Genomic DNA, 25911 nt, shown 5'->3' on the forward strand with positions numbered 1-25911 from the left:
GCACTCTGTCTGTAGCTTTAACTGTTTCATGTACCATTATTACATATTGTGTTGTATTTGGGACAGAGGAAGACACAGAGAATAGTACTAAGCTTTGCGTTTCTTACCTATTGTGAATCATGTGGCTTTTCACTAGATGTCCAGCTGCCAGCGCTGCCATTAATGATAATTCCCCTGCCATTACTGTAGCACATACAATTTTAGCAAGCTGACGTGCATTTTCACCAGGATTTTCTTGACTTGCACCCTGGACCCCTAACATCTGTAGACAAAAATATCCAACATCCACTTTAAAACCAAGTGCTGGTAAAGGTAAATTTGTGTTCAGTTAAGAGTTATTTAATAGTCCTTACTAAATTGTGAAACAAACCAGCTTTTAAGTCCCTCAGACATTAAAAAGTAGCATTTAGCTTCAAAATTAAATGGATGAATACTCTTTAGAACTCTAGATAGTCTTATCTTAAAGCCTACTAAAGTTTGAAAAAAACTTGCAGTATTACTTAGACACACAGTATACAATAGAACCAGAAGGCGTTTTGGTTTAAACGGATGTTATTTTAATTTTCTTTGATGCTTTGTACCTGCAAACAGGCTTGCTGTGGTAGCAAGTTGGTCCCTCCACCAACTGTTCCAATTTCTACAGAGGGCATTGTGCAGCTGATATACAGATCTTCATTTGTGGGACCTGTTGACTCCATCAGAGTGATGCAGTTAGAGCTGCCCACATTCTGTGCTGCATCCTTAAAGTCAGAATAAAAACATTTAGTTCAACTATCTTAAGAATATATTTAAAAAACCAAAACCCAGTAGTGCTGTGAATTGGCTGAACTTACCTGTCCACAAGCAATGTAGATAGCTGTGACAATGTTTGCTGCGTGGGCATTATAGCCACCTATGCTACCAGCCATTGCAGAGCCCACCAAATTTTTGTTTATATTAACCTCAACCATAGCTTCGGTCGTAGTCTTCAATACCTAGACAAAGCCATATGCTTTTATTATACTTCTCATTAGACAGCAGTAGTAATCCCATGTTGTATAGTATTAGCACTCAGACTGTGATTCCATGGCTGAGGAACTTGCCACAGAACAGTTCTCTGAAATGTAGATTTTCATTTAAAAGAAAATAATCTAAGCTCTTACAGTTGCTAAAACTTTCTAAATATAAATAGAATGCAAACCAATGCAGAGATATTTGCCCGAGTCTGCAGATAAGCCTGAAATAAATACTTCTAAGAGATGTGGTGAACTACCCCATTTATTTCAATGGAATGTTGACATTAAATTTGAAACTTAATCATGACAATATAAAAATAGTTTGGCAGAAAAAGCCTGTTTAAGAGTTATGATAGTACCAACCTGCCTCCAAGGTAACTCCAAATAGCAAAACCCCTCAATTGTCCTCATCCCAGCTGGCCACAATCTCCAGCTTCCCCCAATGACTTCTACAATGTAGTTATATATTTTTAATACAAAATTCTGCAGTACAACTGAAAGTTAAAAGTTCTAGGGCACTACAAAATTAAATATCAAATTAAGTCACAGGAAATACTACTGATTGCATTACTCATTTTCATATTTAATTCAATCAAAACCTCTTTACATGAAGGTCCCAAAGAATTTCCGGTCTTGTGCATTGTGAGGTGTAGCAGAACCCCGGCTAACTGCTGCAGATTAATTTGCCTTGGAGTATCCAAGGGACCGGTTACAAAGGTTATTAAAATTGAACTGAATACTTAAGTGTCAGATCTATTAGACTGTGCAATAGTCTTTCAAAAGAAGAGGTGGAAGACCCACCACTTCAGACATTTTAAACAAGACAACAGAAAAATATATTGAATGAAAAATCCTCTATTAGTAGCTTATTTTTATCTATAATTTCCATGATCCTACAATAATGCTCAAAGTGAAGAGTCATCATTATGTACAATTTATAAATTTCAATTTCAAGTTAAATTTTTATAAAAGGGATGAATTTGGTTAGAAAAAAATGCTTTTTTTCGAGATGAATCAAAGCGGTACTTACTTCTCTGACCACCTTGGCTGGAATTACTGCTTCACAGACAACAGACTTCCCTCTACCTTCTATCCAATTTATGGCAGCAGGCTTTTTGTCTGTACAATAGTTACCACTAATAGCTAGAACCTGGAGATCAGGAAACTCTTCTTGCAGTCTCACAAGTGCCTTTTCGGTACCCTGACAGAAGCAGATATAAATGAAGCTTAACTTCTCATGAGGATTATATTATAAACCACTGGCGAACTTAACCAATGTGTGACTAGCCATCACAGAGACGGTAAGACATCAGGACTAGACTGAACCTTTAGGCTCAACCTCTGGGCAAGGAAAGCACATCACTGTGCTACTCCAGGAGCAGCAATGGGAAGGAATTGTTCCTCACAGAGGAATCTGGACTGCCCTTTTGGGTAAGACGGTGCTAGGGGTAGGGATAATATATAATCATTGCTCTGCCCCCATCTCACTCACTTGCTTGTAGAGTAAATAATGAATTCACAAGCCCTTACTCCTCCCCACCATGCATGGTGTCTCATCCTGGGGCTGCACAGGTGAGTGGAAGCTCTGCCCTCTCTAACTCCAGAGTGGCTACATGGCCAGAGAACACTGGCACGCATCAAGGTATGCACACAACATGGATCTTAATACTCTGGGATCAATTCTTCCCTTTATTCTGGACTAGGGGAAGGAGAGCCTGAGTTGCATGAGCAGATTCTTTTTCTTTTTAAATATAGTAATTTTAACCCTCCAGTCTTCATTGGTACTACTCTTGATTATGGCCAAAGACACAAAACTAAACCATTACAGTTTACCATTTTATATCACTAGAGAGAAACACAGCCTGCCCTCGGTAAATTGCCTAAGGTAAATAAAACAAGCAAAGGTAAAAAAAATCAAGTTCATAGGGGAAGATGGCCAATAAGAATGAAGTTGAAGTAGGATTAATAATCGCTTTAATTTCTCACTCATGTAAACCTGTTTTGCCTATTTTAAATATAAGCACTTCAGGGACAGAAAGTAAATTTTACTCTCAAAAGCACTATAAACCTTAACACAGGACTCTGATTCTGGATGGCCCTTATACAAGCCCCAGAAAAAGACAGGGGGAGAAGTTGAAGGGAGGGAAGTGAGGAGTCCTGTGTCCCCTGTATAGTCATGTAAGACAGGACAAACTAACTCAGAGTTAATTTAGTGACATGCTTTAACTAGTTTTTTTAAAAAACTGCTAAGTAGAAACAGACTGGATCTTACTTTTGATATCATGTTCATTCCCATTGCATCCCCCGTTTCAGACTGAAAACGGATATAGAGGTTACGACCAGCCAGACTGATGTGAAGCTTTTGCAGACGAGCAAACCTGTAAATAAAAGAGAATCAACTGACTACTTACAACTCCTTCTCTCTCCCTTATCTCGCTAAAGACTACAGGCTGCTTTTCAGCTACAAATGACAGTAAGCCATTAGTTCTGGATAACCCTGTTAAGCACCATGCACAATGTGCACTCCTCCTCCTGCTCTATGCTCAAAATTAAATCAGCACCAACTACCAGGCACAAAGTCCTCTGACAGCTGATCCAAGACAAATGTTTAAGAAAATGTACTGCTCCTGTAAGTAACTGTACTGTTTGCCTAATTTTTCTAGCCCTTCAATTTGTGAAATATAGGATCTTAATGTTCTAGTTACCTAATTTCAAACAATTCCCTCCATCCATCCCCAATAAAAAAAATTCTGTGTTACCAGTGATGAGCTGCCAAAATCTTAACAACCGGTTCCCTCCTCACCCCACAAAGGGGTTGTGGCCCACGCCCGCCCCCCAATTCTCCTGCCCCATCCAATCCCCCACGTTTCTTGATGCCCCCCTGGGACCCGTTCCCTATCCACTCCCGTTCCCTGTACCCTGACTGCCCCCTGTTGCCTCATCCAACCCCTCCTCTCATTCCTGATGGACACCCAGGACCCCTGCCCCCTCCAACCACCCCTTCTCCCTGTTCCTTAACCGCCCCTGGAACTCCTGCCCCTGACTGCCTCCCGCCGCCTTATCCAACCCCCCCGCTCCTTCTTGACTGCTCCCCCGGAACTCTTGCCCCCATTCAACACCCCTATTACCTGCCCTCTGACCACACCGACCCCTATCCATAGCCCCTGAACTCCCCTGCCCTCTATCCAACATCCTCCCCGCCCTTGTGCTCCCTGCCCCCTTACTGCTGCCTGGAGGTGCCTGGCGGCGCTACAGCCACACCACTTGGCTGGAGCCAGGCCATGCCGCCGCTGCGCAGCACCTGGAGCACCAGGTCAGGCCGAGCTCGCAGTGCACCTGCTTCCCGCAAATCAGCTGTTCGCGTAGGAAGCCTGGGAGCGCTGAAAAGCAAGTGGCGGCTTCGCACTCAGGCCCAGGGAGGCGGAGCAGAGGTGAGATGGGGCGGGGAGCAGTTCCCCTTGCATGGCCCCCCCCCCAGTTACCTGCTGCAGAGGGGGTGGACCCCCTGCCCCAGCTCACCTCCGCACCATTTCTGCCTTCCTGGGCCTGAGAGTGAAGCCGCCGCACCGCTTCTCCGCCCTCCCAGGCTTCCCGCGCGAACAACTGATTTGCGGGAAGTGAGGGGGAGGGGGAGAAGCGGCGCAGAGCGTTCAGGGGAGGAGGTGGAGCGGAGGTGAGCTGGCACTGGAGCACCCACGGGAGTCCGCGTCTAAGGCACCACTTTTGGATAATGTGCTGATGGGGAGCAGCTGCTCCCCTTGCTCCACCCCTAGCTACGCTCCTGGGTCACTTCAACTTACTGGTTGTTAAATTTAGAAGCCCGTGCAAGACAACCGGTTCTAAAAGGGCTTCTAAATTTAACAACCGGTTCCCACGAACTGGCTCCAGCGCACCACTGTTATTGAATATTAACTACTAAGAGAGGGAGATTTGGCAATTCTTAAGTTAGTTATATACAGTGGCTAGAGCAGTGATAGTGAAGGCATGTCCCACAACTCAATTCTATTGCTATGCAGTAAGCAAGAACAAACTAATCTGAAGATATTACACATTATTCAACAGCAGGATGGATGGTTCTATACCATGGTATCAAGCCTTGCTGGAATATGCTCATGAGTACTACTGACCTCCACCTGCTTTTGTGGAACATGACTCTGCTAACCAATACTGAAAAATCAGTCTTCGATTTTCCAGAGTTAATCTACAACAATAAATATTGGGGAGGGATGGGGATAAAAGAAGTTATGACACTCATGCTCTAAATCATGTTACTTTTAATACTGTTATGCTTCTCCCCACCCTGTCAGTTCTGGCATTATAGGGTCAATATTCTTGTTAGCCCCTAGAATTAGAGCAGAACATGTTATATCATTTGAAAGATTAGATGGTGGTGTACAACATTGGTTCTAATTCTACAAGTGCAGGATAACGACCACTAAAATCAAGTCAGAACTGAAGTGTGTGTGTGTTTTTGGAGGTAGTAACAAGTATGAATGGTAATCAGAATAATACCATTTTAAAATTCCTTTTTCCTGCTGTGATTGAATTCCTTATTTCCCCAGGGGATATAATGTTTGTAGCCCTAATGGTTAACCAGATATTGGACATGAAAGATGATGTTGATTACTTAGACCAAAGTTATTTGGATCCCTGAATCTAGTATCATGTAATTTCTTGCATCGTAGTACACCTAAACATGGGAGACTTCTGTATTTCATTATAGATTTACATTAGTAAATACTTTACAGAAAGCCATGCTACTAACCTACTTGTGCTGTCAAATGCATCTTTGACTATTTTAAACCCTTCAGAGTTTTCAAGCCAAGCCTTCACTTCTGCAGACTGGCAGGCAGAAGGTAATCTTACAACCGGTCCTCGAGTCATCCCATCTGCTAGAATACGGCTACTTGCTCCTCCACCAAGCTAAGACCAAAGGAGAAAATGAGTAAGATTTGTAATAACTTTAATTAAATAGATATCTACCTTACACAATTCAACTCGTTTTGTATTAACTGATGGGCTCTTAATCAAGGCAAGGAGCTAACCATCCAAGAATGAATTTTACTTACACATATTGCTCTGCACCCTCTATTTGTGCTTGCTACCAGACAGCCTTCTGTTGTTGCCATTGGAACTTGAAACTCTTTGCTATCCAGGAAAAGTGGCCCAGCTACACCTACAGGGATGGGCATGTATCCAATCACATTTTCACAGCAAGCTCCCATTACCTTTAAAAAAAATGTTAGATTTAACAGTTTTGCAAGATATGGCATTGTGACAGCATGCTGAGAAATTGATAACAAACAAATAAAAGAAATAAAAATTATCCTACTTTACCAACTGACTTATCAATAAAATACAATATTTTTACACTGCAGTGTTTTATACTGCACAAAGTTTGGAAGTATTTAGTAAAGCTTGACAGTTATCTTCTGAAGTTCACTGAAGTGTTTAATCATTGAAGTAATGTATAGTAACAGATAAAACTGCAGAAAGACCTTTTTTATATTAGTGAATGCTATGTACTTGTATCTATTAGGAGAGTTACTGTACAAAGTGAAAACTGTATTAAACTAACAATCTGGATTTTGAATAACTTTCTTTTTATTATGACTCAACTCACGTTTTCACTCATCCCAGTAAACTCAGCTGTGGTATTATCAAAACCCTAAACTTACTGAGATTAGGGAACTGTATACATTAATTTATTAATTGTCCTTTTTGATCATGCTACAAAACTATCTGGACTCTTTAAGTTTTCATTTAAAAAAATTGAAGTATCCAATACTTATGTCTGTGAGATCTTTCAGATGTGACCTGACTGAATACCCATGCAGTCTGTGTTTGTATGAAGACAGACTGAAACTATAATTGATAGCTCTGTCTTAATTCCTTGGAAGTGGTGCACATGAATTATAATTTTGAGAAGAATTTGGGGAAAACACACAAAAGGAGTTACCTTAAAATTTTAAAATTAATTCACTCTTGCTTGTCTCCATTATACTTACCAAAGAGTAATTGTAATGCCTGTAAGGAAGATATTGTAGGGCTGAAGGTTCAGGGAGCTTCTGAGATAACATCTGTCTGCGAATAGATACACCACGTTCCTGAGTTTCCATCAAAGTTTCCAATTTGTAAGCAGGAATATGCTTAGCATTGACTAGGTTGATGACTTCTTCATCAGTGAGAAATTTTGCACCTTTCTAGAAATTAAAAAAAAAAAAAAAAGATAGTTTTGTTTGTGTTTGTACAAATTGCAGTACAACTTTTAATGTTTCCAGTCTGGTAAAGGATACTCTTTACTTCTGCAAACATACCTAAAGAATCTGTTTCATTATCAACATCAGTGAACTGCAGCATACAAAGAAAATCATTCTAAATGAATTTCTGGTCTGTGTCAGTCATGAATCCATATAAACCAAAAGGAAACTAACAAACCTCACCAAGATACAACAGCTGCAATTTAAACTTATAAAATGTTGTGAGATTCAGAGTGAGGCTTTTACTCATTGTAGTGTATTGAAGTGCATGCTTACCATCAAATAACCTGCAATACCTAGCCAAACTAGAGAGATATGTATAGACTAAAAGTTCCATTATGAAATGTCATTGCTTTTCCAGAGTGAAGAAAGACTCTTACTTTATAAACACTACAGGACAGATCCTCAGATAGCATTAATTACATAGTTCCACTGAAGTCAAATGCCAGCTGAGGATCTGGCTCTGTGTACTGAACTATCTAAAGAAGACAGATTATGTACAAGTTTATAAATGGACATTTTTCTGTAAAGTACATATTGGGGGAAAGGCGGAAGTCTGATGGTCTGTAGCAGTGGTCCCCAAACTGTGGGGAGTGCCCCCCCGATGGGGGGGGCACAGTGGGCCCCGAGCTGCTGCCCCCCACCCCCTCCAGCAGGTAGGGAGGGAGTGCCACCCAGCCCCGCTTTGCCCTGCTTCTGCTCCCGCGCCAGCCCCACCCCGCCCCCAGCCTAAGCCCTTGCGACTCTGGCACCAGCCTCAGCCCCCTAACCTCTGTCCACACCTCCCTTCTTTCCCTGCCCTCCCCCAGGCCCCAGCTCCTGACTGCAGCTCAGATGAGGGAGATGCAGGTGTTGGGGTGGGGCAATGCAATGTGAAAAGCTTGGGGACCACAGGTCTGGAGGGAGCACAATACTCTGTCTCATGGGGAATCAGAATCAAAAGCCACACAACTTCGGAGATTTCAGAGAGCTTGGGAGCGGAGGGTGAAGAAAACTGAGCACCTTATGTTGCTCTCAACCAGCCACCTTTAATAGATGTACAGACTAATACTCTAGTTGTTCATGAGCAGCAAAGCTACTATGATATGGAATTTTGGCGGGGAAGATATGGTAACAAATCTTTTGTTTACAAAAATGGGCAAAAACTGAATTTTTGGCTGCATGCATTCAAGAATCAGAACATATACAAATAATTGAAAAGCAGGAATTGATTGCACCAGAAATGATCTCTGAAGTGCATTTTGCAATGGTGGTATACTAAGAGTGTAAGCCATACTACTTACACATACATTCAATTGTAAGAGCAATGCAGTCAATTGAAGAATGTATTCACAAACAATGTTTCACAGTGAAATTTTAAAATACTGCTTATAATTTTTTGGTCTTGAACTTCTCAGTAGAACTGGAAACCTTACAGTTCTCTTTTCTTACCTCTGCATTTCCAAGTATACATAAACATTCTTCAGTGGAGCGTGGCTCTTTGGGCAATTCAATTTCAGGCTCCTTTCTATTAAGGAGAGAAGAAGTTTCCATAGGGATGCAACTACCAACCACAAATGTAGCCTTGGCTGATGGCTCTGCTAATGCAGGTTTTATTACTTCAACTGCACAAAGACAAATTAAAATTGGAATTTAGATTACAAAAATCTCAAACAGACTACAGTTTTCTGGTTGCAAAATAGCCCCAGCATTGGATCCTTCAGTACCTAACATATCCAAAGCATATATTATTACCTTTTCTCTCTTTGGAAATTACAGTCTCTTCTACTGTGCTGGATTTCTGATTATTTTTTACAAGTACAGATTGTTTTCTGCAGCAGTTATCAGGAATCTTTTTCTGAACTATCGAGGGAGAGGTTATGGGGTTCTTCAGTGAGAGCGTGGACTCCGTCTCTGTCTGTTCAAAGAAGATGTATTTCACAGCAAGAAGAAGAGCTAAACCAAGAGTGATTACTTGCTCAATGTCCAAACTGGCCATTCTGAAGGAGGATCAAACAAGAAGTAAATTTAAATGTGTTTTGAGTATATAAAAATATCTGTATATCACTGTAAACTCACACACCGCTTTAACAAACAAGCAAGACATGCAAGCTAATATCTAACAAGAAAATGCTACAAAGGTAATCTGCAATGTTTATACAATCTCGTATATATAACTACACTTTATAAAATGTATCACTGGGGCATCCATTTGCTTTAACAAGAGCAATATGTTAATCATAATTTATGCAGTTGTTAGAACTCTACCCCCTTTATAACACATTATTGAAGTACGTTATTGTAGAAAAGAAACAGCACGGCAGTTCAGCATGTTTGAAGAACAGCAATGACCCCTGAGTTGTGGATTGTCAGAACCTCTGACAATCAAGTCCATAGTACTTTAACGTTAGAAAAAAATTGATCACAAGGAGAGAGAACAGTGACAAGACCTTTTTTCCAAGTCCTTGGGGATGGGTGGTGCTGTAAAGGGAAGCTGTGCACATGTTCCCAGAGTAAAGGGAAGCTGGTTTGAACACCTGACTAGACTACACCAATTACCATTAAATTGACTATGGAATGCCATGTCACACAAGGATCTCCATATGTAGGGAATTCTACAGTGGCCAGAGCAGATGGGTTTATGGCTGCTTTGCAAAGTACTCTGCCTTACAAATTAACCTGAAAGCACCAGAGAATAAGCCTGTCAGTGGAAGATGCAACAGAATACTTAGAAGGACCAAGATATTCACCCACCTAGAAAGATAAAATTGCCATAGAGAAACATTAGGTTCAATTCTCTTTGGTACATTTTCATCCATTCCTACTGAATTTTCTGCTGTACTGTTTTGAGCAGATGGTTCTGCTATCCAGCGACTGTGAGCATGAACAAGAACCAGACCTAGAGACTTAAAAAGGAGAGAGAGAAAAGTAAAACCATTTCAGCTGTAACTAGCCAGCAAATCTAGTAACAAGTAGCAATTTAAAAAAATATATATTTTATTTTTTTTACTCTCCCATGCCCTCCTAGGTTTAAAACTAAAGGCTGGTGTTGATAACAGGCAGGGAATATAATTTGACAATAACAAAGAAATATTTAATTATATGGTTGCTTTTCTCTAAAGAAAGGGAAAAAGCCCACATACCATAATCATTTTAACCCTCTGAGTTACAGGGTTTGGTTTGTTTTCTTCTTCTTCCAAAACACGGGCAAAATGACTAAGTTGCCATATGGGACGTCCCTCACGACTTTCACGAGAAAGCTACAAGGAAAAACAAAAGACCCTGTTCAATGCATATATTTGAAAAAATAGAGACGCAAGCCAACTTTTTACTATTATGTCACTAGAGAATTTGATTACTAAGGCTCTGCCAACACAAGAAAGTTGTACCAGTTTAATCTAAGTCAGTTTTTAAACCAGTGCAACCGCCTATGTAGGCACTTTCTTTTTGCTTTAAAAATGGCTTGTTAAGCCACAATAAGAGTGTCCATAAAGCCTTTTGCACCAATTTAACTAAATCATTTACAAATCACACCTTTAGTTAACCTTTAGTTAACCTGGTTGAACTTTCTCCTGTACACAAGCCTGCAGTTACATTTGATCCATTGAATACCACACTGAAGAAGACTCAGTGGGAATACAGGAACCAAAGAGAAAATTTAAGACCCAAGCAGGAGGTGCTCAGCCCAAAATGTTCAAATTTGTGTGTCTAAAGTTAAGCCCTTAAGTCCATAAAAGAAATAAGCCCTTGGTTCACAAAAGGCTCCTCATTCAGGAAAAGGTTTAAGCATGTGCTTTCCTGAATGGGGGCCTGGAACTGGCTCAATTTTCAGAGAAGCTGAGCATCCACAAATCTCACTGAAGTCTGTTTGAGCAAGAGTGAGAGCTGCCCAGCAGTTCTGAAGAGAACAAAACAAACTCCATGCCACTCAGGTGCTTAAATACAAATGCAGGAGTGTAACATTAGGCAACAAATTTTAAGTCATAATGCCTGTAAATCAAATATCCAAAAATCAAGATTAACACTGATGCAGATCTCAAAATATGATCTCCAGCATTTCCAAGAATAAGACTGTGCCTGAACATTATACTGAAAACTAAAGGGCATCATATAAATGGGAATGTTGACTTTTCAAATGAATTACTGGAACTGTAGTACAAGAAACTATGGAATTTTTTGCACTATTCTGCTCCAAAATTAATTGTAAAAGGGGATATTACCCAGGACATAACTTCTCTCTGTTTTTATGAGAAATTTGTTCCTCCAAGCACACAATTCATTCATGTTCATTAGAGGTATACGTATGTATACAGGGAATATTCAATAACCTTATTTGTTTAGAAGCTATTGCAGAAGAATAAAGTCGAACACACAAAAAACAACTGCAAGTTTTAAATATTGATAATTGGAAGATTACTATTATTTTCAACACTAAAAACTACTGTACATGACATATGATTTTGTTCCAGATATACCACAAGCAGGAGTGAAAGTAATTTAAAGGACTTTCCAGTACTCCTGAGTAGCGTGTGGCCTCAAACGGAAGAGGTGGGGCCTTTCAAGATTTAAAATCGCCTGGGTACCCTGGGGTAGTCGTGGCAGAGCTCCGGCGGTGATTTAAATGGCCCAGGGCTCCGGCCGCTGAGGGCAGAGAGTTAAAGGGCCAGTGCTCCTCCACTGCAGGGAGTCCCAGGCCCTTTAAAGCGCCTCTGGAGCCCTGCCACCGCTGGGGGTAGTGGCGGCAGGGCTCCAGCGGTGATTTAAAGGACCCAGGGCTTTGACCGCTGTGGGGAGCCCCGGGCCCTTTTAAATCACTGTCGGAGCTCCAGCAGCAGGACTCGGGCGGTGCTTTAAAAGGCCCAGGGTTCCCCGCAGGGTCCGGAGCTCTAGGACCTTTAAATCACCACCGGAGAAGCCGGTCCAGCTTACTTTCACCTCAGATCACAACCATGCAAGTTATAACTTCGATTATGACTCCTCTTGAACAAAGAAATAAATGTATAATAGGATATAAATTGTGACGGTTGGTGCCATATTAAATTGTTCTCTCTCATTTTAAATTAATAGCTATACAAAGAAAAATAGGATACCAGCATTAGGCCAACATACTCTTATACTACTGATGCCAACTCGAACTGGTCTTACCTCTAATACCAACGAGACACATGCTGGAAAGAAAGTCATGAAGACAAAGTAGTTGGCAAGAACAGACATGCAGCCAAAGCAGCACATGATTTCAAGCTGTCGCACTCCTACATTAAAAAGAGGCATAAACATTCTTACATTTTGTGCTTACATCCTACACAATGTGCTTTCTTTATGCTGAAAAGGTATCACGATGGTGGCGCAACAACATTAAGCTGACTTTGTACATCATAAAAGGACTATCCCATACCTAGATTGTGAAAAGTGAGCACATTAAGCAAGGGGATCTTGCATTTGTATTTCAACATCAATATACTACACTGTAAGGTGTACCCTGAAGAATAATACTGTCATCTTATTTAAAGTGTAAATTAGCATTAGTATTTTAAAGCTCTCAGTGAAGGACTGGTTCTAAATTTGCAGGCTTCAGATTGTGACTCCTCATTCATCTGTCTACCAGAAGTTGATTTCAAAGTAAACTTTAATCTGTGATATTTGGGCAGAGGTAGCCAGACATGTATTGAAGAAGTCAGGCAAAGTATTGATCTGTGGCTACTCTCTTGTAAGCATTGCACACATGAGCAGTTACTGATCTTCCTTCTGAACTTTGCTTTATAACTAAAAAACATTTCGAAGCCATGTTAAATGTTATGAATATTTTCAGAATTAGTCTGCCCCAGGAGCATTTCTGTAAATAGAAGAGAACTGAAGTTTTCATTAGGTAGTTTTTCCAAAGATATATTTAAATCACACTGAGCTGAAACTTAGAACTAGGGGGTTGAGATGGGCAGGTTTAAATATGCTTTCAAGGTTAAAGATGACAGGACATGAAGAAGAGCTCTGTGTGGCTCAAAACCTTGTCTCTTTCAGCAACAGAAGTTGGTCCAATAAAAGATATTACCTCACCTACCTGGTCTCGGGGCGGGAGGGGGAGTAGTTTTGTGCACTTTTCTGATGTACAAAAGTAGCCGGAAAGGTTTTTCCAACCCATCCCACCAAAACTGTTTTTATATTAGAAATTCAGATCCTGTCTAGCCTAGAAGACTCTCTGAGGGCTGGAGAGCTAATGAAATGATGTTGTCAACAATAGTAGGGCTGAAACCTGAAAAACTGAGGGGAAGGAATTTTTAGTCAGACTGTTTAAACACTGTTTTTGTTAACATAAACTACTAACATTTTGGACAAAAGACATCCAAGTTACAGATTCATAATCTTAACTTCTTTGATTAAGATCTGAGAGCTAAAAGCATAAATCCTCTGAAATATCCAGTAAGTCCCACAGCAAAACCACGAAAGACCAAGTGAATACGCCTGATGTTTCTAAAGGTAAACAAGCAGGGAGGAAAGACCTTAAAAACAAACAAACACACAGTTTCAGACCCTATGCACACATCATAAAGAAGCACAAAAGTGTTCAAACCCATTAAAAAAAATGAATAAAAAGAGAGAAATTCCTTGGCAGGGCATCTTTAAAGTTCTGTGAGTGGCATTCAATGCCAGTAAGTAAGACAGATAAATTTTAAAAACTGAAAAATTGCATTTAGCCCTTATTGTAGATTTATGACTCGCAGTTTATTTCTTTTAAAAACAGCTGAATTATTTACATCTGAAAAGCTCCTACTTTTTATACTTAGTAGCTACATTTCCTAAAACAAAAATCTTCTCTAGTGCCAATGAAGATAAAAATCATAGAAAAGAAAAATATAAGTAGAAGTTTCTTTGCCTGTTTGTAGTTAAAACAGTCTAGTAATCCCTAGCATGCAATTCATTTTAGAAACATTAGTTCTAACAACAATAAGGAGGCAAGTCATTGTTATTTCATACATCTGTACTGAAAGCGTAATGGATTAAATAAATTCTGCTATAGTGGGATATTTCAGTTCATCCCAAAATAGTAAGGGAATAACATACAAAATAAGACCCCAGCCCTGTAAAGGGATCTGTGCAAGCGGGCCTTTTACCCATGCAGTGTCCTACAAGAATTCAATAGAAATCTGCATTTTCCTTCATGTCATCAGCACCTGCAATACTATTCACATCTGTTTTAAGATAAAAAGCACGTAAATTCAAAATATAGGCAATGACTATATCTCCCTAATTGTGCCAAGACACTGAAATACAACCAATAAGAACATCTATTGTTTGAGGACCAGGAGATAATTGACACCTTTGCTGTGAATTCTTTCTTTTTTTAGCTTGAGATAACTAGACTCTTGACTATATTACTCACCTGACATAGTACCAACACCAATCACAAGACACTCAACAAGGGCATCAAGCGTAAATGTAGGACCTAGAATTGCCATTCCCCGTGAAATATTTTCTCTTACTTCATCCTAAAAAACACAGGAATCACTCTCAGTTAAAATAAAGGCAAAATGCAACCAGTGATGTGTTTGCAAAGTTATACCAACAGACAGCTCTCTGACAGAGAATGGGATGAATTACATCAACTTTTGATTTGTGCAGAGGAAGTGAACTATAAATCACGGTGATCAAGCAAAAAGGTAGGGTTCAGATAAAATGTGGAAAAGGCGGGCACAACAAGTCAAGCAGACTCGTCATTCTTAACATTTCTCACCCAACCCCTCACAACATGATAAAGGAGCCGATAGGTCCCAGGGTAGGTATATGAGCTCCCATAAAAAAGAGCTTCAATCATGATTAATAAAGTGAGGATTAAAAAGGTTTAATGCCTTGATTATACAAATGCATATTGTACATGAATATATGGCCTAATACAGACACGTGGGTTCATTTCTCAAATTCTCTTAAGGCTGATTTTGTTCTTTACTTTAATCATTTAATTACTTCAAGATGTTAACCTTTAATAATAATTTGCATTGTTTCACCATTTATGTAATCTGATTAATTACTGTACAGCTCTCCATCCTTAGCTGGGAGTTATTCTAAATTTCTTAAATTAATTGAGATAGACTTTTGATAATATTTATTAAAGAGACTAGAACACAAAGTTTTGTTAAGATAAAAATCAGCAAACGCACGAGTCCGCTTGACTTCTGATCCTTTTAAAGTAGTTTAGTAGTTTTTAAATAGTTTAATGACTGTACTTTCTATACTAAAACCTAGAATACTGCAGATCAAAGCTATGTTACTAACGCATCTTTCTTTTTTGTCCTACTACTTGTATAATCAACTTTTTAAAAAGCCACTCATGTCTTCAATAATAAAAAGGCAATTCTACTGGCGTATGTTTGTATGCAGATATATCCCCATTATGAAAAAATAATAATTTGTATACTCAGGACATTTAAAAAAAAAAAAAAAGAAACTACAGTACATCCTCGCTATAATGCCATACACAATAACAAACCTTGGGCTATGGTGAATCCAGTCCCTGAATCCCACCTGGAGCCCCAGGGCCTGACACCTTCCTTGGCCCCAGTCAGAGCTCAGTGCCCCACCTCAGCCCTGAGGGCTGGAGGAGCTGTCATCCCCCTCTCCCAAGGCCGGAGGAGCTGTCACCTCCCCACTCCAAACTCCTGCGGGGCCAAAGGAGCTATCGGCTCCCACTGCCAGGCTCCAGGCGTCAGCTGCCCCTGCCCCCAAGCAGGGCTCTTTCACTATAACGAACTCCTGGCTGTAATGAACAAATGGATCCCCAGAGGTTCATTACAGACAGCATGTACTGCAGTTAAGGACAAATAGGAACCTTCCTTCCTCCCCACAAGAAGCATTACATCTAGATTCTTAGATATAAAATATATCAATATCCAAAAGCCTGAACGTTATTAAAATGCTGTGTCATTTACAGACCATTAGCATTAACGGGCTGTAAAAACTAGTATTGAGGGATTTAATTAGCTGTTTGACAGAGCTATACAGATTCACTATAATGGAATCAGAATCACAACAGTAGTCTCAGACCTGGGTATGGAATAAGATGAAAGTTTGACGAAATAGACCAAAGATCCGGCACTGAAAATCACCAACATGCCTGAGAGAACTGACTAAGGATTTACTAATTTTTTATTTTTTAAACATGTAAACTCTTATCTTAAAAACTCCAGAAACCTATTCTGCACTAATTGCATGTAGGACATTCCGAGTAGTGAGAAATCCTGGTGGAATTTAGGCCATCTGCTGTACTCATAATTAGTATTATATCCTGTTTAGCTATTCATGGTGCTGGATGGCCATTCTTACGTTTTCATACCTTCGAAAAAAGCAAAGATTCTTGACACAGTTCAAATCCAGGAGATGGGAGAGGACACTGACTTGAACGTGTACAAATATTAGATATGGAGTTCCAAAACAGATGCCTCACAGTGCCTGGATGCTAACAAAAATCCTACTTCATGCTCTGCAATATCAATGTATATTTTATACTTTATTTTATTAAGTTTGTTCAGATGACTGTACCTGTGTACGTCCGTTTTTTACTTCATTCTAATGAAGTTTTTGTCTGGGAACTCTAGACTCAGTAAACAGCATTGCTAATATTGTTTCCACTACAGTCACACAGCCTGATCCTGTAAGCACACTGATACATGAGTAACTTTACTCACCTGACTAATTCAAATGACTTCAATAAAACTATTCACTTAAATGTTTGTAGGATTATGTAGGAACACTTGACCTAGCATTACTATGTATATTTTTGTTCATGTATATATGTCTCATGAGGCATTAATACTCAGATGTTAAATTCAATAGCTACATTATAAAAAGCAAGGCTGACCTGTGAGTTGGAACTGAGTGCAAATTTGGCTAATGCACTGGCTCTGGAAAGATCAATCAGAAGCAGGAAGAATGGTAAAGCTTCACTGAAACAAGAGACACATAGAAGAACACATTAATGATCCAATAACATTAGGTTTAAAAAAAACAAACTTGTGTGTTATACACAATAGAAAAATCAAACTTTTTTTTGAAGCAGTGGCTAATCATGTTTATCAATTATAGATCCTTACATAATTTAGACCAGAATGAGCCACACTTTATATTAGAATTAAAAAATGATTTAACATATGCACAAGGATTTCAAGCTACTTATTTTTTAAAACCTGAAAATATGCAATACTTACTTCAAGCCTGTCAATTCTTTATCTAGGAAGTGAATCACCACTGTACTGAAAACAAAACTTGAGAAGATTGTGAAGAGGCCTGCAATACCTTAAAAAAAAATTTAAGAGTTGCATTTTTAGATCATTCCAGACTAAAATATGAAGGCACTGAAACCCAAACATTTTACAAACTAACTTTCTCCTTCTTCCAAAGGATCTTTTTCATATGATATTACACTCTAATGTTCTCTTTTTCAGCAATAAACAATTATCTCTGACTCAAGTGTTTAACTGCTACACTATCCAAGAGGACTTTTCAATACTGTGCTCCAATTTAATCTCTGTTTGGGAGGGATGGGTTTAGTTCAGATTATATATTTTACTAAAGAGGCCAGAAATCCCACTTAAAACCAGTGGCTGAATATGATGAAGGGGGAGAACATATCCAACCCTATCATTTATGAATGACCATGGTAAAGTATTTATTTTTCTATTATTAGCGAGTAAGCCCCAGGCAGCATGACAAATGCATGCTTATTGTACACGTAAAAATAGAGAATTAAAATTGTTAATGAAGATGTTTAGCTTTGCTTCAGCTTTTCAGATTGTATTTTCTTTGGATAAGATTTCAATGTTAATACTATGGGTTTGTCTTTTCAAAAAGATTTTTCAAGTCCTAGGATTTAACCATGGACCACATTTTAATCTACTTTCTGATTTCCACTATTTCTCAATCACTGAAATAATGTTTGAAGATAATTGTGAAATTGGAAGTTTAAATTCCTTCTGATAACACAAGACAAAAGAGCTTTAAAATACAAATTTAACCATCAGTTCCAGATTGAATTAAATATAGCTTGTTTTTAATTAACTAACTACAGAGTTAAGAAATTACCAAGGGGATAAACGTATAAACAAAATCCAGTTTTAAAAGTCTTATGGTTGTATGATGAGGGCAGAAAAGACAATGGGTGGGGGCTGGAGTTCAATCTAAGGGAAATGTATTTGCTTTTGGCTAGTTTCAGTACACACTAGTCTTTCTGGCCCCTTAATAAGAACATTTGAAAGGACATGCTCTTTGGAAAAATTCCTCCTTTTCTTCGCAAATTTCAATTCTTTCTTGTCAATCTGTGTGAAAATCACAAGCACGTGCAAAGTTCCGATGAACTGGGATTTAAATGTGAATACTCTTTTTTTATTTTTTTTAAATTGTAAGATTCTCCAAAGAGAATCACAGTTTATGGCTATTCAAAAGTGTGATTAATGCTGCATTTTAATAAAATTAAAGATCCTGAGGAATCCAAGCCACAAATCTCCTGGTTACTCACTGGAAAAAGGGACTTAATGAGAAATCTGAGAGGATGATCTCACAGAAGTGGTAATTATTTCAAGTTTTGTTACTACACACTTCAATAATTACATTTTTTAAAACAACAATAATATACTCAACACCTCACTTCTGTCTTTCCAAATCTGTGAGACAGTCAACATTTTAATAAAGAATCATTTCACTTTTAAGCAATATTGAAATGTTCATCTTGCTACCTATTAGAAGGGCAGATTGATTCCACTATATATGTAACCATTTATGTTCTAACATTCATTAACACTATTCTACAACTAAGAAACTAAGATAACAAATAATAAATACAAAATAAGATACTCTACCCAAAATATATTTTGATCCAAGCTGCCTTAGATTCTGAAACTGGAAGTATATATAAAGGATTGCTATACAGCGCGTGATTGTCAGGATTATGATGTCGCTGCTCAGAACGTCCTGTTTGAAATAAAGATGGATTTAGTTGGCTCTTATACTAAAAACAAATGAAAGCTTAACAATTAAAAGTACCATAAACTTCAATTATTGAAGCTGTAAAAGTCTTAACGCCAAGCGTTTCTAGTCCACCAAGGGTCTTAAGATTAAGAGCTCAATTTAACAAAGACCTGCTGTGTCACACTGTCTACTAACTACTTACAGCTGTCCACAACAAAAATGGGGAAATTATGCAGAAATTCCTTTCCATGGTGGCTAGTATGAGGAGAATTACTTCATTTTTAACATTTTAGGCCATTTCCCTCCATTTGCCCTTATTCTATGAGAAAAATCTGCATTTTAAGAGTAGTTTCAGGGTTAAGTAGTAGATTAACTATTTCAAAATAAATTTAACTTCTTACTTCTTCAAGTTTTGGGCATTCATAATTCCAGCCACAGATCTTATCATTGCCAGTGAACATCTTCATGGACATCATACAGATGGTGAGAGTCACAGTCCCCACAATGACTTCCCATGGATGAGAGGCTACAAAAAGGCCATGCATTCGAAAGAGTCTAGACAGCATTTTCAAGTTTGTTTTTCTACACCTAGAACATGCAACAAAAGAAAATTTAGTACAATTAAGTTCAAAGAATGGAAAAAGAATAAGCACTGTATAATTTCCTCCAAGCTACTACTTCTCATCAAGCCTGTATGTTTTAAGACACTAAGGAATCTCACCTCCATTTCCAAATATGTATTTGCTTCTCCTGTTCTGAAAACATCTTCTCATTTATCTGTTTCTCCAGATTCCTCAAAACCTGAAAAAAGTCATCTTCCTTCCTCACCAGCAAGCAGTCCATTGCCTTTTTTTCTCAAAGAGATCTACTCAAAGCCCCTGGATTTCTTCTTTTCCAATCTCACCTTTGTACTCTTCCATCCACTGAAACCCATTTACAAATTTTACTAACCTCTTACCTCTGGCCAGTTCTATTCTATCCTTGTTCTCTTTGACCTAGAGTGACCAGATAGCAAGTGTGAAAAATCAGGACGGGGTGGGGGATAATAGGCGCCTATATAAGACAAAGCTCCAAGTATCGGGACTGTCCCTATAAAATCAGGACATCTAGTCACCCTACTTTGATCTGATCTCTGCCGTTGTTACAGTCAACTCCTTCATCCTCCACATATTCTCCTCAATGGCTTTCAGTGACTTTGAACTCTCCAGGCGGTGCCTATATTTTAGGTTTTTGTGCTAGCAATGGTTGGAGTCAGTGTTAAAAACACTGGTGTTTGAGCTACACTACATCATCTAACCATGTGTAATAAATGCTACTGTGATCAAAGTGCAACCTGCCATTCCATGCTAGCACTGCCGCTAGTGGTACTGTAGCAATGGGAGATTTTCACAAAAACCTCAGTGTAGATGAGGCTTCAAGTTCTTATCTCAATGACCCCTCTTTCAGTATTTCTTTGGGGAGAATTGCTTCTTCATTTAGAATCTCAACAAGCATATTTGACTACTCTTCTACACTCTCCATTTGGTTGGCCTCATTCACTCCAAACAATCTCAACTACTGTATTATCTTTATACTCACCACTACTAAATCTACCTCTCTATCCTGACTTTTCACCCTCTTTCCATTTCTGCATCTCCATCAGCAGCTCAAATATCCCTTAGACATCTTATTGACACCTCAAATCTGAGGGTATCTTTCCTCCTCACCCTCCTCCTCTGGCTCACTTCTCTACCAATGTTGACAACATGCACCATCCTCCACAGCACTCAGCTGAAGCCATTTTGACTTTTCTTTCTTTCCTCCTCTGTATTCAAGCCTTTACCAAATAGTGCACCTTCCCACTCTATAAATCCCACTAAAAATCTATCCTATCTTAATTCTTCCTGTTAAAACCTTAACCATCTTCAACTCAGCTACACTAATTCCCCCTCTAGCCTACCTGCCTCTCATCACACCCACTACTTCAAACCATCCAAATTGCTGCTGTGAAGGTTATTTTCCTCTCATACTACTCTGACCCTTGTCTTCTCCACATCTCTCAATATCCATTACTAGCTTCCACACCAAATTCAAGGCACTATTTCTTCATCTAAAAATATTAATCCCCTTCCACAACCAATGTTCTGCCCAAGCTTCTCCAATATCTTTTATCTCTTTCACAAACTTCAAAGCTGCCTTTCATCATCACATTATTCTTCTAACACGCCTAGTTAACATTCACCAAGAGGCCACCCTATCCTCCAAAAGACTCACCTATTCTGTAAATCCTTCAACTATGAAAACCACATCCCACCTTCTTTGCTGTTTATTACTTTTGGATTTTAAACTCTTCAGAGATGTTTACCCCTGTTTAAGGCTATGTAGTTAGAACCAGAATTTCATTGAACCTTAGGGTTGTTATTGTGACAAGTACTACTGGAGTTTGTGGGTTATTTTTCCATGACATGAAATCAATTTTAAATGTCTACGATGAATTTTTTAAAAATATTTGATACCTTAAAGTTAATCAGTACTTAGATTCTAAGATCACTAAGCCACAGAACATCTTTTCATTATGTGACTTTGAGGATTGTGGATTGGGGCCTCTACGCATTTGCATAACACAAACAATTAATAAAACCCACCCACATTAAAAGAAATTAGAAGCAGCAACTCTCCCCCTTCAGGGAAGTGATATGCCTTCTTCTCAACCCATATCTCCTCAGACACCAAAAATGCTGCAGTCACTCAACAGACAGGCATAAACCAGTCTGCAAAAATGCTTAACTGCAGGCTGAAGAGGTGAGGGCCTCAGCAGCTGGCACTCTTCTTCTGTCCAAGTGCATCTCCTTAATCACAGGGCTGGGTTCTAGCACTAAAATATTTTTCTTCATCCTCCTGCATAGACGGAGGACTTTGCAGCATTTTTGTGTGAGTTAAGAATTGTTAATTATGCATGAACTTTGCCTGTATTTATATATACAAGAATTCTTTGAGGGGTCAGCAAACATGGACAAGGAGCCTGTCCCTTCCTCTAGCTTCTCTCTTCCATTTCCCTTCAACTTAGCCCATGCTGGCCTTTATAATCATTCAGAGTGTGATCCACAAAGGAATCTAGGCATTCCAGTGCTGAGCATCATGACATCTAATATTCAGGTGCCTAGAAAATCACAGGAACATCACTGAGATCCAAAAAGCCACTCTAGGCACATAGGCTCCCTATACAGTGAAAGCGGAGAGAGAGAGGTCTTAGAATACAATCCAAAAAAGCCTGAGGCAAGGCAAAGAACCACCTAAGTTAGCCAATAGCCAGAGGGGTGCTGTGCCCCAACCCTCTCTCACAGATAAGTGTCTAAGTCTGGGCTGTAGAGAGAAGCCTATCTCTTTTTAGCAATCTACCCAGAGGCATATCTTTGCTGGAGTCAGGTGTGGTGTTTCTTGCAGGAATGAGTTAGATGCCTGACTCACACTATGCAAAAGAGCCAGAGGAGGTGATGGTGCCTATCCTCACCCCCCACCTTCAGCATGTAGCATTTTGGCTAGTGGTTAAATATTTGCAGGTGATGCAGATTCAATTCCCCCTCTCTGCTAATGAGGGAGAAACAATTTGAACAAGTGTCTTCCTACCTCTCAGGAGTACTCTAACCACTGAGCTGTGAGCTTTCCAAGATAGTGCTCCTTCAGTCCCTCCTGTTGAAGCTGTTCCACTGTGGATAAATAATGAAAGAGTGCTTAGAGCAAGCCAGGGTCTCCCACCTCTGAGGAGGGTGCCCTAACCACTGGACTAGAGTCATTTGCTCTTTGGTGCAATTGTTTATATATTTATCCAAATGGGACAGCTTCAACAGGAATAAGGGAACCTACTGGATTGGGTATCCATTATTTGATGCTTGCAATCTGGCTAATTATGTCTCAGATTGCATTTTCTGGTTAAGAGTACTTCTTCCCAATTCCCTTCTAGGTTTTGGGGAGGCTACCACGGGATTTATTTGTTTGTATTAGTTGACTTGCATTTTTAATATATGGCAAAGGCATCTAGAATCTCTTTATTTTGCACAGGTGCTCTTTAATGTCTTGTATAAATTTAAATAATTGATACTTTATTTTTGTAGATTATTGCATTTGGTCACTGCTTTATAGACTGAGTAGCAGAACTGTTCCCCATTATTTCAAGAAAATCAAGCTTCTGCAATAATCCATTAAATAAACTTTTAGTTCTGGAAAACTACAGGTATGAAACTAGTTTAAATCAAATAAATGTAATGATTCTGTAGAGACTATTAATGAGATTTGAGAAATTTGTAGAGATTTTTTGCAGTTCTGGTTTTCAGAAGGTAGGATTTAAAATCCTCCATTTGTTGGCATAATTGTTTGTCAGGAAGCCTTCACTGAGTTGAGAATAATAAAGTTAGCTATGGGTAAACACAGCAGGCAGGAAGGTGATAGAAATCTAAGGTTTCTATTTTTCAACACCATCTAAAAATGTAGTAGAAACCAAGAAAACTCAAACTTCAAATTTATAGTAAACATTAGTGTAGCTTCTTATTTTTAAAATCATGTCTTGCTAATTTCAAGCTACAAATCAGTGTAACTATGCAAATTTCTTAAAGCAAATTAATAACATAATTCAATATCTTGACACCATCTAAAATGTCAATTATTTTTAAATGAAGACAAAACAAGTAGCATATTTTAATGAATGCTGCTGCATTCAGCCATGTTAGAGCTCCGTCAGCTAACAATGCCATGACAAGATGTCTTTAGGTTAGGAACAGGAGCCCATCACTGGCTGATGCAATCACTTTTATGCAGAGTTGGCAATGAGGCACCTTGTATTTATCATCAATAATTAATTGTACAACAGTAGCAAATACTAGATATTTTGCATAATTTATTTTCCCAAATAAATAATTTCATTTTTTTTTTCCTAACAGATTTTAGTGAGATCACTTACATTTGATAACACAAACACCTGTTTAGGCTGTGCTCTTAAGTGTCTGAAATAGCATCTGAAGTGAAATTTGTTTTGGAAAAATCTTCCATTAATGTCATTTTACTTGCTCAGAACAGTAGAAGTGCTTTAAAGTATTGATGGGGAATGAGGTTCAGGAATGTTGCTAGCCTTGATTACTTTAGAGAACAGAGGTGAAATCCTGACTGTTAAAGTGAGTAAAAATTTTGCCATTGATTTCAGTGGTGCAAGGATTCCACCCCAGCAGCCTTGAGATCACAATATTCTGTAACATTTTTACTATTTAATAGAAAAATAATAGCATCAAATTATTCTGGCCACTTCAAACTTTGTTTGTTACCATTAAGATGTTCCTATGTTTATTTTGAATTTTTAATTACAAATACATCTTGCTTGTTATAAGGGAAACCATTCAACTATTGCAAACATTTGATAGAATGGCATAATAAGCATATTGATTTATAATGTAGTATAGACACTCACATGAACAGAAAGGTGGAAACTATGAGAAGATGAACAAAAGAAAAAATAGCAGTAAAAATGTAAAGAAATGTTCTGGCAGCAAGTAGAATAATGCATTAATGGTGAGGCATGTTTTCCTTTTACAAAAGCTGTGTTGACTCTTCCCCAGCAAAATTCTACAATAGTTTCAACCAATTTGCCTGGTCCTGAAGTTAGGCTTACCAGTTTGTGATTGCCAGGACTGCCTCTGGGAACACCCCCCCCCCCCTTTTTTTTTTTTTAAATCGGAGTTACATTAGCTATCCTCCAGTCATCTGGTACAGAGGCTGATTTAAGTGATAGATACCATACCACAGTTAGTATTTCTGCAATTTCATATTTGAGTTCCTTCAGAACTCTTGTGTGAATACCATCTGATTCTGGTGACTTATTATTAATCAATTTGTTTCAAAACTTCCTCTATTGATACTTCAATCTGGGACAGTTCCTCAGATCTGACATTTAAAAAGAATAGTTCATGTGGTGGGAATCTCCTCCACATCTTCTGAAGAAAAGATCAATACAAAGAATACATTTTGCTTCTCTGCAACAGCCTTTTCTTCCTTGAGTGCTCCTTTAGCATCTCAGTCAAGTCATCCCTGCCTGTTTGGCAAGCTTCCTGCTTCTGAAATACTTAAATTTGGTGTTCATTTTTGTGTCTTATGATAGTTGCTCTTCAAATTCTTTTTTGGCCTGTTTAACTATACTTTTATACTTGGCTTGCCATGAGTTTGTTCCCTTCTATTTTTCTCAGTAGGATTTGACTTCTAATTTTTATAAGTTGCCTTTTTGCCTCTAACCATCTCTTTTACTTATATACCCATGGTGGCATTTTTTGGTTCTCTATTTTTTTTTTTTCCATTCTGGGGCCTCAATTAATTAATTAATTTGAGCCTCTATTATGGTGTTTTCAATAAGTTTCCAAATAGCTGGCAGGCATTTCTGTCTTGTGACTTTTTTCCTTTTATTTTCCATTTAACTAGCCTTCTCATTTCTGTGTAGCTCCTCTTTTGAAAATTAAACTCTACTGTAGTGTTTCTTTGGTATCCCCTCTCTTCCCTATAAATGTTAAATTTAATTACATTATGGTCACTATTACTGACTGGTTTAGCTACATTCACCTCTTTTTTTTTTTTTTTAAGAGCCATCCTGGAGCCTGCATATAAGATGGACATGCTGTATTTGATAGTTTCTGAGTGGAAAGCCTCCTACCTTTCAGGAATGATGTAAACAGTACAGATGTAACACCAACTAATTCTGCCATAGGTTCATGCTC

At 38.7% G+C, this 25911-nt stretch overlaps 1 protein-coding gene across 4 annotated transcripts in view; it reads right to left on the reverse strand.

Moving 5' to 3' along the window:
• HMGCR (3-hydroxy-3-methylglutaryl-CoA reductase) overlaps positions 1-25911 on the reverse strand; it is a 33217-nt gene that overhangs the window by 1991 nt on the left and 5315 nt on the right. For all 4 annotated transcript variants that reach the window (XM_075067007.1, XM_032765725.2, XM_032765726.2 and 1 more), the window contains exons 2-19: positions 19585-19771; positions 19075-19186; positions 17428-17515; positions 17082-17166; positions 14610-14715; positions 12380-12486; positions 10378-10494; positions 9989-10140; positions 8990-9234; positions 8687-8859; positions 7004-7198; positions 6065-6223; positions 5761-5918; positions 3268-3373; positions 2026-2196; positions 834-974; positions 582-740; positions 108-262 (exon numbers count right to left, since the gene is read on the reverse strand). In XM_075067007.1, coding sequence (XP_074923108.1) covers positions 108-262; positions 582-740; positions 834-974; positions 2026-2196; positions 3268-3373; positions 5761-5918; positions 6065-6223; positions 7004-7198; positions 8687-8859; positions 8990-9234; positions 9989-10140; positions 10378-10494; positions 12380-12486; positions 14610-14715; positions 17082-17166; positions 17428-17515; positions 19075-19186; positions 19585-19771 — 2616 coding nt within the window. The remainder of the gene's footprint in view (positions 1-107; positions 263-581; positions 741-833; positions 975-2025; positions 2197-3267; positions 3374-5760; positions 5919-6064; positions 6224-7003; positions 7199-8686; positions 8860-8989; positions 9235-9988; positions 10141-10377; positions 10495-12379; positions 12487-14609; positions 14716-17081; positions 17167-17427; positions 17516-19074; positions 19187-19584; positions 19772-25911) is intronic.

The sequence above is a fragment of the Chelonoidis abingdonii genome, chromosome 6 (assembly GCF_003597395.2).
Source record: "Chelonoidis abingdonii isolate Lonesome George chromosome 6, CheloAbing_2.0, whole genome shotgun sequence".
Lineage (NCBI taxonomy): Eukaryota > Metazoa > Chordata > Testudines > Testudinidae > Chelonoidis > Chelonoidis abingdonii.